The 15078-nt window shown below is 38.0% G+C and overlaps 1 protein-coding gene across 1 annotated transcript in view; it reads left to right on the forward strand.

Moving 5' to 3' along the window:
• hs2st1b (heparan sulfate 2-O-sulfotransferase 1b) overlaps window positions 1-12568 on the forward strand; it is a 102613-nt gene extending 90045 nt beyond the window's left edge. The window contains exons 3-7 of the mRNA XM_079840790.1: window positions 3823-3908; window positions 6046-6184; window positions 6303-6400; window positions 6549-6706; window positions 10892-12568. Coding sequence (XP_079696916.1) covers window positions 3823-3908; window positions 6046-6184; window positions 6303-6400; window positions 6549-6706; window positions 10892-11118 — 708 coding nt within the window. The 3' untranslated portion in view covers window positions 11119-12568. The remainder of the gene's footprint in view (window positions 1-3822; window positions 3909-6045; window positions 6185-6302; window positions 6401-6548; window positions 6707-10891) is intronic.
• The last annotated feature ends 2510 nt before the right edge of the window (window positions 12569-15078 follow it).

The raw sequence follows: 15078 nt of genomic DNA on the forward strand, positions 1-15078 counted from the left end.
GCAGTGGGGAAATTGCATTTAGCAACAGCAGGGGTACAATGGTAGTATTAATGGTAGTAAAATAGTATTACAAACACTAAGATAAAAACAGAAGAATCTAAAATAAACTAAAACTCTACATAAAAAAAAAATATATATATATATATATATATGCTAACAGATATTGCACGTTTCAAGAACGCCTACACCGACACCTACCCCAACCCTAAACCTACCCTTACAATAATGCAAATACAGTAATTAAATGACTCAATATTGATGTGTGCATTCCCAGTGGCCGTAGCTGTATCCCTTCTAGTCTTTACCATGGGATGTGGTGTAATGACATCACCATTTCACAAACGGTGTTTGGCTGACTGTACACACTGAAATGCAAGGGTGTCGGTTTCAGATTTATCCACTCTGGGACCCGGTTTCCAAAAATACTGGTTTCAGGCTCCTAAAATGCCGGATCCGTCTGGACGAAATGCTGATACGATACAAACATTTTTACATATACAGCTAAGTGCGTTTCCGTGTGGACGGGCCTGCATGGCTAAGTGCTTGATTGTATACACCTGTGGTAATGGGTCTGATTGAAACGCCTGAATTCAATAATTAAGAGGTGTGTCTCAATACTTTTTTGTCCATATAGTATGTAACTGTACGTGAACACCACAAATAAACTCGGACCCCTCTAAAAGGAACCAGTGTCCTTTTGTGTTTCAGTTGAGTCACATTTTTTAAGTCCATAACTGGGTTTAGTTCACTTAAAGGTCCCATGGCATGGCATTTTTCTATTATTTTATAATGTTTCCTGAGGTGTACTTATATTGTTAGTATGATTTTTACATAAAAAAATGTCATAATTTAGAAATAAAAGGCATTTTTTCTATACTGTTATTACCCCTCTGGCTGAATGCCCTGTTTCAAGGGGCGTGTCTGCTGTGAGACTTGAAACGTGAGACAGTGAAAACGCCCACTGTTGTGATTGGCTGACATCTTTGCATTTGAAATGAGTGTTAGATTATGTTGCAGAGGAAGGGGAGGTAACCTTTCCTGGTATGACGTCATAACAGGAAAATTCCAGATCAGCTCATCTGAGCTCTCATTTTCTCAAAGGCAGAGAAAGACAGCCAGAACTCGGTTGACACCCATCAACATTTCTAGCCATTTGGGGACCATATACAGGCTAGGGGAACTCATATTAATGTTAAAAAACCTCATAAAAATGAAATTTTCATGCCATGGGACCTTTAAAATGTACTATATGTGAGACCAGACCACCCTAAATGTCATTGAGATATTGCAGTTTATTTATCACAATGGAAATGGAAGCTCTAGTCAGGGCTTTGCCTTGTGGGATACAGTGATAATAACTTTTTATATTAACTTTAATAACATTTTATTATAATATATTTTTATAAGTTATTTATTCCTGTGATGTCAAAGCTGAATTTTCAGCAGCCATTATTCCAGTCTTCTTGCCCTGTTTACACTAGTGTGTTTTCGTTTTAACATAGCGTTTTAAAATGCAAACGATCCCATACTGGCATTTCCATTATGTTTCAGAAACTATCTCCATCCACACTACACGACCGAAAACCCATGTCTCATGACCATTCATGCATACTGGGCATGTGCGTACAAGTGTAAACAGTTTCCTATTGCTTTGAAAATAGCTTACTTCTTGCACATGTAGGCGGCTGCAGTATTATAAAATGCTGAGTTTAACTGTAAAATGGCTGCTAAAAAGAACAACAAAACTTGCAGCTCCATCTCCATGTTATTGTTTTACACGGTCGTCAAGGCTGGTCTGTACAGAGCCGTTATTATCGTGTTCCGGTAGCATAATGTGGACAGCCATGCCGTCATTTTCAAAAGTCTCCGTTTTGGTTCGTTTACAGTGAAACGCAACCCCTGAGTTTTCAAACTAAAACAGGGTCTACAGCATTTATAAAAGTCTACGTTTTCAAGGGTCGAAAACTCAGGAGTAGTGTAGATGCCAGGCGTAACTGTAACGAAAATGCATTAGTGTAAATAGTGTCACATGATCCTTCAGAATTCTTTCTATGTTGAATTTGTGCTCAAGAAACATTTCTTGTTTTATTAACAAATTTCGGGAGGAGCATGTTCAGATAATTAAACCTGATTAAACACGAGTGGAGCACATTAAGCTAATCAATTTAATCAACGATAAGAGGTGTATATATCCATCAGATTTACCTTCTTTCGTTGACCGTTTTTATTTTAGCATCCCTCCACCACTCCATCTCCTCACTTTGATTTTAATAAACTCTTATTGGACGTCAACACAATCCATAATACAATACAGTCTAGTTCTAGACTTTCTCTATCACAGGGGGGAACACTCTGGGTTCGGGCCAAAATTCCGAGTCTGGAGCCCTCCCCCAGACAGCAAGCCAAATACGCATAATCTTTACTCTGTTTAATTGGATGTAAGTGTGAACTCATGAAAAAAGTTTGTGTGGAAATTGTGAATTGATTTTTTTTTTTTTTTTTTTTTGATGAATAGAATGTTCAAAAGAACAGCGTTATTTGCTTCTCTCTTTTTTTGAAACAATGAAAAAGACTTTTGATCAATTTAATGCATCCTTGCTGAATAAAAGTATTAATTTCTTTAAGACATTTGAAGTAGTGATTATAACCTACATTTACTGTAGATATAGGTTTAAATTGTGTCAGGTAACAAAAAATTAGTTATTTAAAAAAAAATTGTAATATATTTTAAGTATACTCGCATGTGATCAGAGTTGTAAAAAAATGCCATTCATTTTTAAATATGCTTACACAAGATAATAATTAAATAGCCAGACAACGTCTGTGAATATGCCAACTGTTAGACACATTTTACTGACACTCACAAGAAACCTATTGTGCAGTTTGGACCGAGTGTAATGATGAGATTGTGATGGTCTTTTGCTTAATTCTCACTCTGACAGGCCAGGTGATGTCAGCGCAGCGGCCCTGCGTTTCTGTCGCACACTGCCTCTAACAAGCGGTCTCATCTCTGGCTCCACCTCCATTATTCATAGCCTACTGTCAATATCCACACTGCTGCTGTGCCTTTGTGTGACAAACAGCGTTGAACAAGCTGAACCGAGAGATAAAAAGAAGAACAAGGGGGGAGGGGGGGGGGGGAGAACGAAGTGCAGATTTTGTTGACAGCAGCAAAGAAATACAATTCTCTATTCATCATTTGTATTGTTACACAGAGGAACGTGTTGTCAGCTCACGGAAATCAATCTCGAGTTTTGACAAATACAGCTGTTTTATTTGCAGGGTTGAAGGTGTCGCCTTCAACAAAAAGCATTCCCGCATCATTTTGACCTCACACGTGTCAACATTATTCAACTCAGCGTGTGGCTGTGTCGGACTGCGATCATGAGCATACGTTTGCATTTGTATTCACGTCATTGCCATCCGCAAAATAAAATGCCTTGGAGCATAGGGAGGGAAGGTGTTATTTGTGGGCAATTCTGCCAAGGTAATATCCAGTCTAGCTTTCAGCAAAGCCTGTCGACGGTGCAGGGGGTATAACCTTTCCCCTCCCAGGAGAGTTCAGCTGTGGGACTATGGGAAGGATGTTTGGAGAAAACATTGCTGAAATGTGTTTGTGTCGGGTTTGTATTAAGTAGTCACTTGGCTGGTTTGTTTAGCAGCCTGTGACAGATGCAGTGCGTCAGTGCGAGATTGTTATTTGAGATTTGGATATCGTTGATGCTTGAATGATGGAGGCATATCACACATGCATTAAAATAAATGTAGAGGTTTATAAACTGTGCACAGGGACAGATTGAATGTGTTATCTTGTGCTTACAGATGAGGTTTGTAAGGAACGTGACGTCCTGGCGAGAAATGAAACCAGGTTTCTACCACGGCCATGTGGCCTACTTGGACTTCACAAAGTGAGTTTTTGCTGTATTAATATAAAACCATCACAACAATCACTGAGAGCAATTGCCTCATCAAATAGTAAATTCATTGTTGTCTGTTCCTGAAAAAGAGACGTCCTTCAGACCTGCTACATAATTGACTGATACATTTAGGTGCGTCTGCACTCTAGTGGTTAAAAATGGAACAAGCCGTTACTTTGGAACATGCTTTTCTACGGATTTGAAGTCTCAAACCGCACTGAATATTTGATTTTGTGCGGTCCAATTCTCACTATTAACTAATTTCTTATTATAATGCATATTCTAGGATAATGGCTGTTAATTAATACTTATAAGCACACATTAATGACTTATTCTGCATGACCATATTCTACATAATCCTATCCAATACCTAAACTTAACAACTACCTTACTAACTATTAATAAGCAGTTATTAGGAGTTTATTGAAGCAGAAGTTGTGGTTCATAGTTAATATCGATGAGAATTGGAATCTAAAGTGTGACCTTTATTTTATATTTATTTTTCACACAAATGTGTGGCGTTTATGTGCTGCTGTCATGAAAGGAAAAGGAATACGTATCAAGTAGTTCTGCTGGTGGAACTGGTTTTAACATGAGTTTGATCTATCTTTATGGATTTGACGTCTGAACCCACATTACATGTTTCAAATTATTTTTATTTTATTTTGCAAATATTTGTGGAGTTTATTTGCTGAAACCACATTTAATTATTTTATTTTATTATTATTTCTTATATTTTATTTTATTGATAAAATAATGATGAATGTATCCAAACAGTTGCTCAACTGTCTAATAAAACACATAATTAAAGTGTATTTGGTGTTTCCATGGTTTATCTGTGTCATTGATAGGGGACACACTGGTTAAAATTGCTTATTTTTCTGGATTTAAACATTCTTGGAAACATTTGGGATAATTCAAAGGGATAGTTCACCCAAAAATTTTCTCACCCTCAAGTCATCCTAGGTGTATTTGACATTCTTCTTTCACACAAATAAAATCAGAGTTATATTACAAAAGTCCAGGCTAATCCAAGCATTAGAATTGGATTTATAGTGGCTCTGTTTTTGAAGTCCATAAAAAGTGCATCTGCCCATCAAATAACATGCTCCACGCGGCTCCGGGGTGTTAATAAAGGCCTTCTGAAGCGAATCGATGCGTTTGTGTAAGAAAAATATCCATATTTAAAACTTTATCAAGTAAACTTTCGGACGACCGCCTTCCGTGGAAAAGTATTGAATGTTGAAAGTGAAACTCAAAATGCTTACGTGACGTCATGACGAGCCTACCTGGTCGCGTTAGTCTTTCGATCGGCAGGGGAACTTTCAACAATTTTTTCATATATTGAACAGGGAAGGCGGTCGGCCAAAAGTTTGTTTAAAAAAGTTTTAAATATGGATATTTTTCTTACACAAACGCATCGATTTGCTTCAGAAGGCCTTTATTAACACCCCAGAGCCGCGTGGAGCAGTTATTTGATGGGCAGATGCACTTTTTATGGGCTTCAAAAACAGAGCAACTATTAATCCAATTATAATGCTTGGATTAGCCTGGACTTTTGTAATATAACTCCGATTTTATTCGTCTGAAAGAAGAATGTCATATACACCTAGGATGACTTGAGGGTAAGTAAATTATGGGCTTTTTCATTTAATTTTCATTTTTGGGTGAACTATCCCTGTAAGTACACAAGTCTAGTGGTTTTTGGATATTTTAATGGATATTTTAATTTAAAAATCTTGTGCCTTTTAAGTGGCTTTAATTATCACTTATACTTACATCTAAAATAGGTACATCGTACCTATTGTGTTCATATTGTATTGCAAAACACTTTCTGCTATTGAGGTGTTATACAGGTAAAGTTAGTGGTGGGTTTGGGGTTTAAGGGTCGTTTAAGGGGTAAGGGAAGAGTCAGCGGTGTAATTATAGATACAATTACATAAATTAATTACAGCTGTATTTACATGCAGGTATTTTGTACAATGTAAAAACATGTATATGTACACATTAAGTGAATTGTATCAAATTATTACTTTAAATGTTTGTACATGCATAGTAGTTTAAGCCACTTAATATGAAGTGAGACAAAAAATTATAATTATAATTTTTTTTTTCTTCCCCAAAATAGGTTTGGTATCAAAGGGAAGCCGGTTTACATCAACATTGTACGGGACCCCATCGAGAGATTGGTGTCTTACTATTATTTTCTCCGATTTGGAGATGATTATCGGCCAGGTCTCAGACGGAGAAAGCAAGGTGACAAAAAGGTATTGTATTTGAAGACTTTTGTCTTTCAATATTTGATAATGCCTCCATTATGAAAAGTAACATTTCATGTTCTTACCATATGAATGCTGAGATGCAATGTATGTGACTGCGTTTCAGACGTTTGATGAGTGTGTGTCGTCAGGAGGTTCTGATTGCACTCCTGAGAAGCTTTGGTTACAGATCCCGTTCTTCTGTGGCCATTACTCTGAGTGCTGGTGGGTAATATGAGCAGTCTGCAGCTTGTTACTCTGCTTTTCATTTAATGCTCTTTCTCATTAGATAAATTGATTAAGTCACCCTTAACCGATTTGTTCTCGAAACTATGTAGGAGCTGGAAATGATCTTGTGTGTCTGTGTGTGCAGGAATGTTGGCAGTAGGTGGGCTCTCGAGCAGGCCAAGTATAATTTGGTAAATGAGTATCTGCTCGTGGGAGTGACTGAGGAGCTGGAGGATTTCATCATGATGCTCGAGGCAGCACTGCCACGTTTTTTCAGAGGAGCATCTGAGCTCTACCGCACAGGTACTTGGTCCTCATCTAAGGATTACAGGAATAGGTCAACCAAAAATAACAATTCTGCTCTCTTCTCTACTACATCTACTCAACGTTTTCATTCCAAACTTGACTTTCTTTCTTCTGTGTAACACAAAAGGCGAATACAATAGCTTTGTGAGAAGAACTGCCAGAAGTTCAGATTCATGACACATTTATGACATTAAGTCCATGAGAGAAGTACCTTAACAATGGATGAATGATTCTTCTGTGTCAGATCTTTTGGAAAATAATGTTATTAAAATTTCTCCTTTTGTGTTCCGTGAAAAAATGAAATGAATGAGGGGCCTACACTGTAAGTATTGCTGCCTACATGTTTGAATGAAATATGTACGCAAGATGGGTCAAAGACATTTAAACAAAACAAATATGGGACATGATGTCCAAAGACATCTAAAAAGACCCTAAAAAGGACAGAAAATTCAATATCTAGCTTCCGCCAGATCGGATAAAAGGGTAACTGGTGTGCAATGTCGTCAGGCGTAGCTCAAGCATTTTGAACTGCGAGAGGCATACACTTATTCTGTACGGAAGGCAATCTGATGGAAGCTAGATATTTTACTTTAAACAGTTTTAAATATGGATATTTTTCTTACACAAATACGTCTCTTAGCTTCAGAATGCCTTTATTAAACCCCCTGGAGCCGTGTGGAGCAGTTATATGATGGATATATGCACTTTTATGGACTTCAAAAACGAACAATTCACTGCCATTATAAATCTTGGAAGAGCCAGGACTTTTTTAATATAACTCTGATTGTATTCGTCTGAAAGAAGAATGACATATACACCTAGGATGACTTAGGAGTGTGTAAATCATGTGCTAATTTTCATTTTTGGGTGAACTAAGCATTTAAAGTGCAAATACACACCTGACCACTCTTGTGGGTTTGCTAATGTTACAATTAAAAACCGTAGAAGGGCAGGCAGACATTGGTATGATGTAAGCTACACTTTATAATGGGTGTGTTAGATTTATAGTGTGCAAATAATCAAGCATTGACAATAATCAATCGAATTGGCAGCACAGAGGGGCCCCCAAATAAAATTCTGCTTAGGACCCCATAAAGGTATGGGCCGGCCCTGTCTATGCACATTCAACAAGTGCATTTAGCCCAGTACACAGAATTTTTTTTGGATGTTCCGTTGTAAAATATACTTAATAAAAGCCGACCAATCAGGTTATGAACATATCCCTATGCCTTTAGGTTCGGTATCTTCTGTGTTAAAATGCCAATGTGAACGTTAAGTGGACCAGGACTAAATGTTTTGGGGTTTTTTTTGGGTCCAGACCAAAAGAACCAAGCAAACTACGAGGCCATTTCAATTACAGAATCATTGGAAGCTAATTGGTGTTATTCAAAAGTAGGGTTGGGAACCGAGAACCGGTTCTTATGCAGAACCGAAACTGATTTTTGAAAAATACCAGAACCGCGCGAAATTTTCGGTTCTGAAAACGGTTCTGGTGCAATGTGTGTGCGAAGCGCTTGAAGCGTATCCTTTAATAGCGAGTGACAGCCAGTGTTGCCAAGTCCGTGGTTTTCCCGCGGAATTGGGCTACTTAAACACGGTTGCCGCGGGCTGTGTTTCATGTCCGCGGGTTGAAGCGACCCCAATTATGTGATAAGCCCCGGAAATGCGAATTTTACCGGAGAAGCCCCCCTGAAACGCGATTGGGCTTGTTTTGGACTAGGTTTGAGGAGCAATTGTGCGGGTTTTGTTGTGAAAACCTGGCAACCCTGGCTCATCTCATCATGAATATTAATTACGTTGCCTGCCGCTTCCAGGAGTGCAACGCAGTTCAGCACTGAAAGCCCTCGCGTTACACATTTACGGTTTTGCGTCAGATATTTTCTCGTTTACCACCAGCATGGCGAAGAGAAAGTATGGATTCATTTCCAAAGAATGAATGATAATGAAGCAAAATGTAACATGTGAAAAGTTAATAACATGCAAAGGAGGCTGCACTAGCAATTTGACAAAACATTTGCTACAGCACAGAGTGCCACAGGGCTTATACAAGATTTATAGTGAATATATATATATATTTGTCAACCGTTGAGTCACCATGGTTTAGGTAAGCGTTTAGGCACAATTACCTTTGTAATGCTGAATTGCAATTTATTATTTACAAGTTCACTGAATAACTTAATTACTATTAAATTAATATACAACTAATTCATAAATATAACTAATAAATATAATTTATAACTTGGTTTTATTCAGAGACAGAGAGATAACATGTAATAAGAATTTCAGAGGTGTTCATTTGAAAAAAAATTTGTTGCAAGAATGGCTTAATTAATACTGTAATATATGTACAGTACAGGACTTTTTTGACATTGCCAACCTGTAAATTAATTTTAGAGCAAGTAATAAACACAAAATAGATTGTTTGAGTTGCGTATTGTGCCTTTTTCCTTTACCACTATTTGTTTAATAATTTTAATGGAACCGGAATCGTTAGGTGGAACCAGAACCGGAACCGGAAAATTTCTCACGATTCCCAACTCTATTCAAAAGTTATAATTGTTGTATACATTTTGCATTGCTGAAGAATAGTGATAACGTTTTTGAGAAAATACAGCTCATTCTGCTGGTTTATGAGGCAACAGACTTGTGCAACATCTACATTCACCATTATTTTCTAGCCTGACGTCATCATACTCAATTCGAGTCAGAATATGAGTCTGATACTGCTCCGTTGGGCTGTGATTATGGGGGCGTGTTTCAACCGAACTAGGAAAGACCTCAATTGGATAGACCTACAACCAATCAGAGCAACGGAGCGACGCATAACGTTAGTTGTCAAATGTCAACAGAACTCAACTGCACTGTGTTGCCAAGTCCGCGGGTTGTTTTCCAAGTCCGCGGGTTGAAGCGACCCCAATTATGTGATATACAGACCCAGGAATGCGAATTTTAGCAGGCAGCCCTGCCAAAATAACACGCATTTTACCCCCCAAATGTGAACTGCCCGAGCTCAAATGTTGTGGGCGGGGCTAAGTTCGGCTGGCATCCAGGCTAATTATTTTCTGTAGCAGCACAAGAATTATATAAATACACTACTGTTCAAAAGTCATTTAATATTGTTTAATGGTGTAAGTCTCTTATGTGCACCAAGGCTGCATTTATTTTAATAAAAAATAGTAATATTGTGAAATATTATCGCAATTTAAAATAACTGTTTGTTTTTTAAAATGTAATGGTCTCACTTTATATTAAGATATAAATAAAAACATAAAAAGATAATACAATGCACTTATTGTGTTCATATTGTATTACAAAACACTTTTGCTGATATTGAGGTGGGATACGTGTAAAGTTAGGGACAAGTGTGGTGGTCTGGGTAAGTTTAAGGGTAGGGTTAGGTGTAAGGGAAGTGTCAACTGTGTAATTATAAATGTAAATACAGAAATTAATTACAGATGTAATTACATGCAGGTAATTTTAATGTAAGTACAATTTAAAAACATTGATTTACAAAATAAGTGCATGTATCAAATTATTAATTTAAATGTTAGTACATAGTAGTTAAGGCCACCTAGTATAAAGTGGGTCCAATGTAATTTATTCCTGTGATGGCAAAGCAGAAATTTCAGCATCATTACTCCAGTCTCCAGTGTCAAATGATTCTTCTGATTTGGTTTATTCTGAATCATTATGCTGATTTTGGTGCTCAAGAAACATCTCTTATTTATTAATATTGAAAACAGTTGTTCTGCTTAATATTTTTTCAGCATTTTTTGATGGATCTAGCTTACTGCATTGTGCAACAAGTGTCTCATAGTAGCCGTCGAGAGGAGCATTACAGAGTAGCATTATAACATAACTTTCAACACACTCAAATGTATATAATATGATAAAACACTGCTGCGTTACCCCACAAACGCATGACCGGAAGAAGAGAAATCGGTTGTCTGTAGCTTAATAAAAGCTCTGCGAAATCAAGTCGTCATCAAGCCATGCCTTTATTTTAAATAAACGGCGAAAAATTATTTATTGTGCCTTTAACATATAAAGTTAAAATTCAATATATTAGCTATTAAAAGGGCCCTCATGTGTTTCAGCATTGAATGTTTTTTTTTAATGATACTAACCAGTTAAAGCACCTGAGTGATCTGCATTTTATTATGTCTTTGACTTCAACTGCAGGTAAGAAGTCTCATTTGAGGAAAACGAGCGAGAAGAAACCTCCCACTAAAGAGTCCATCTCAAAGCTGCAGCAGTCCAATATATGGAAGATGGAGAACGAGTTCTACGAGTTTGCGCTGGAACAGTTTCAGTTTGTGCGTGCTCACAGCGTCAGGGAAAAAGATGGAGAGCTTTACCTGCTGGCTCAGAACTTCTTTTACGAGAAAATCTATCCAAAAGTAAACTAGAGTATACATTAGCATGGTCCAAGTGTCGTTTGGCCTGTTCATGTACTGTTCTGTCACTTTCACTGGGAAAAGAAGAAGAGGACATCTAGAATGTGGACACAAATGCCTGGAGGTCCTAGACTAGACGGGTTGAGAGTTTTAGATCGTGTGTGTTTGTTTTTGTTTGTTTGTTTGTTTGTTTGTTTTTGAGAGAGAGACCATGACACTCGGTATCAAGCCACTTTGAGCCCAGTATCTTTTTATGGACTTTAACAGCAGTGAAAACACTTGTGACATAAACATGAAATGTTCACATAATTCATCATGCCTTCCAAAAGAAAATGACAGAAGCTTTTTGGCCATCAGTCATTGTTGTGAAATATGAATTTTGAACAGGGTCAAAGGGGTACTTTTTGTACCAGACATTTGGTACAGTAGGAGCACCTCCTTATTTTACTACTAACTGTGGTTTTGTGAATTCTTAACACTTTATTGCATTGTGTATATTGATTTTTAATAGAATGCCATGAACAGTGTTTACAGACTTTAGTAAAGGTATTGTAGCCAGAGGTTAGAAAGTCGTAAAACAGATTTCATATCTGTACAAATTGTATTTACATGTATATTTTATGTAATTGGACCAAATGGTTGTAAGAAATTCAAAGCTGTAGAGTTTAAAAATAGTTATTTAGGAAATAGACTTCTTTTTGAGAATTCCATTGGTGCTTGCTTTCTTTTCTATTGCTCATTTTTTCCCCCAATCACAATTCTTGAAGAATCTAAAATAATGAAATTGAAGTTACACTGACCGCTAAGACTTTCAAGTACAGAGACTGTTTTGAATTGAAGACCATGACCTCCATGATCCTGTTTCTACCTGCTACTGTATGAGGCCTGATTATTCCAGAACCAGTTCCTTGTGTCGTAACTACTGGTATCATCTTGTAGCACAGTGTTGGCTTAAGGTAACGTGGTCTCAACAGACCACTACCCTCTCAGAAGTCCCAATTATTATAGTGTGTTCTACCAGAAGGTATGAAAGAAAGAAAGGTTTAAACCATCATTAGTTTTACACTCAATAGTGCCTTCATGAATCATTTATCCCACCCTGGTTTCAGCAGTTGTTCGGATCATTTAAACAATGTCTGTATTTTACACTTTCAAAGCTGCCAGCTTTCCTTTTATATTTGTCCTACCCTTATATTTTGGTTCCTTTACCCTTTTTTTTTGTTTTGTATAAATTGTCTCAAAGCATTTCAAATAAACTTTACTGTCTGTGAGACCATGTTGTTTTCAGGATGCTAGTTTCTCTTACAAACACTAATAATTCATTCCAGAGGTTTTAAAACATGCCCTGGGGATGGTGGAAAATTTGGGAGGAAAACAAATGTATATAAAATGTCTGTTCTAGGACTGTCGAAGTTAATGTGTTAAATTTAGACGCCAATTAAATATTAATCATTCAAGTTTTACTGGATTTATCAAATATATTGATCCTATTAATTAATCATACACACTATATTGCCAAAAGTATTGGGACACCCCTCCACATCGTTGAATTCAGGTGTTCCAATCACTTCCATGGCCAAAGATGTAAAAAATCAAGCACATAGGCATGCAGACTGCTTCTACAAACATTTGTGAAATAATAGGTCGCTCTCTTCAAGCGTGGCACTGTGATGCCACAGGTTGCCACCTGTGCAATAAGTCCATTCGTGAAATTTCCTCACTACTAAGTATTCCACGGTCAACTGGTATTATAACAAAGTGAAAGCAATTGGGAACACCAGTTAAGGCCTGTACACACCGGGACGAATATCGCGCGCGCTTATCGCCAGCGTTTTTCGTGACGTTTTTCGGCGCCTTCTTGAGTGTTCACACCCAAGCGATTTTCACTGGCGCTGCGCCGAGTGAACGTGCACATTCAGTCGATGCGCTCCCGGTACACAAGATGGTGCTGCGGCACTTTAAGCCTCTGACACTCGCTTGTCACACAGAAGGAGAAGAGAGACAATGTTTACGTGCTTGCCAAAACCATAGACATATTATGTATATGGACAAAACTATTCACACACTTTTTGCTAACTGGCAAGCAGCATTAGCAGTTCATCTTCTTCTTTGTCTTCTTACTACCTCTTCGTCGTATCAATGTGTGCTCGGCAAAACCGTTTTGTGCTTGAGCGCCACCAAGTCGTGTTTTACTGTCACTTCAGCAGCTCCAGGCACGTGAACAAAAGCGGCGATCTCATTGGTCGGACAGTTTTTTACGCGGCGCGTCAAAATAAAAAAACGAACCCGAGGCGTTTTTTTAAAAATGACGCTTTTACGCCTGGCGTTTTGCGCGTCGGTGTGAACACTCACATTGGCGCCCATTGTTTAGTCCCGAGGCGTTAAACGTCGGCGATAAACGCGTGCGAAAATCGTCCTGGTGTGAACAGGCCTCTACTCCGCCACAAAGTGGTAGGCCACGTAAAATCACAGAGCAGGGTCAGCGCATGCTGAGTCGCACAGTGCTCAGAAGTCGCCAAATTTCTGCTGAGTCGATAGCTACAGACCTCCAAACTCCAAACAGTCGAAGCTGTTATAGCTGCAAAGGGTGGGTCAACTCCATATTAAACCCTATGGATTAAGAATGAAATGTCATTAGAGTTAATGTGCATGTAAAGGCAGGCGTCCCAAAACTTTTATAATATAGTGTGTGTTAAGGGTTGCTTAATAAGATTTTGTGAAAACTTTTTTAGGATTATTTGATAAATAGAAAATTCAAAAGAAAAGCATTTATTTGAAATATAAACATTTTGTAACAGTTTAAACGTCCTGCCTCTCACTTGTGATTAAATTAATGTATTACTGCTTAACAAAAGTAATAATTTCTTTTCAAAAAAGAAGGGAAAAATCACGCTGAGCCCAGAATTTTGAATGGTAGTATGTTTATTTATGAATTAGAAAACTGATTTGGTCAATAATTAGTGGTGCTTGCCTGTAAAGGCGAAGCACACTATTACTATTTTGTGGGCTTATTATAGATTTATATAGTAACTTATTCTTCCGTAGAAATATCGGCACGCTACTCCTCCCGCACCGTTTGTCACACACCCATGAATGAGGTGTCAAATCGACCGGCTTATTCGGGAATGGTGTGCTATGACTTTTATAAGGGATCGGGGGTACGGTGTTCGCCCCAGGGGCCAAAAAGTAGCCCAAAAAATCCCATGGCTGCGTCCCAATTCGCATACTATCCGTACTAAATAGTATTCGAAAAAAGAATTAGTATGTCCCAAATCTTAGTATGTTGAAAAAAGTATTCCAAAGATTCCCGGATGGTTTACTATTTCCGGGCAGAATCCGAAGTGTAGATCGATGCGCACTCTAACGGCTGATATTGCCCACAACCCATTGCGAGATGGACGAGGATTCGATTAGAACTACAAACGCGGATAAAAAGTGTTAAAAAACTACAAACATGACGGTTACGCGAGTCTGACGGTTAAGTGGAGAGGATTAGATAAAGTGGTTTGAGTGAGCAATTATCAGTATTTAACCTGACGAAAAGATATTTATTCAATATTATCCACATTATATTTCTCCTTCAGCAGCATGAGAACTTTTGTAATGATATGTTTGGCCATTAACTTTGCAAACACATGAGAGGAGTCTCTGCATTAAAGACCCACGAAAGGCAGATCAAAGAGCGACTACATTTCTCTCCGATACGGTAGGAAATTAAATTGAAAGTGGGGGATTTGAACTGTGACGATGATTGACAGGGCAGTTTAAACGGTGACGGGCGCACGTAACAGAGTCCGTTAAAGATGACGAAGTATGTCCCAAAGCTTGCATACTCTTCTGCTACACACTCAAAAGTATGTACTTTTTCTTCACAAAAAGAGTACATACTTTTAGGACGTAGTATAAGTAGGCGAATTGGGACGCAGCCCATGCGTTTTCCATTGGGACGAAATTTGACCCCTCATAGCTCCA

This window comes from Gobio gobio (genome assembly GCF_949357685.1).
Source record: "Gobio gobio genome assembly, chromosome: 17".
NCBI classification, from domain to species: Eukaryota; Metazoa; Chordata; class Actinopteri; order Cypriniformes; family Gobionidae; genus Gobio; species Gobio gobio.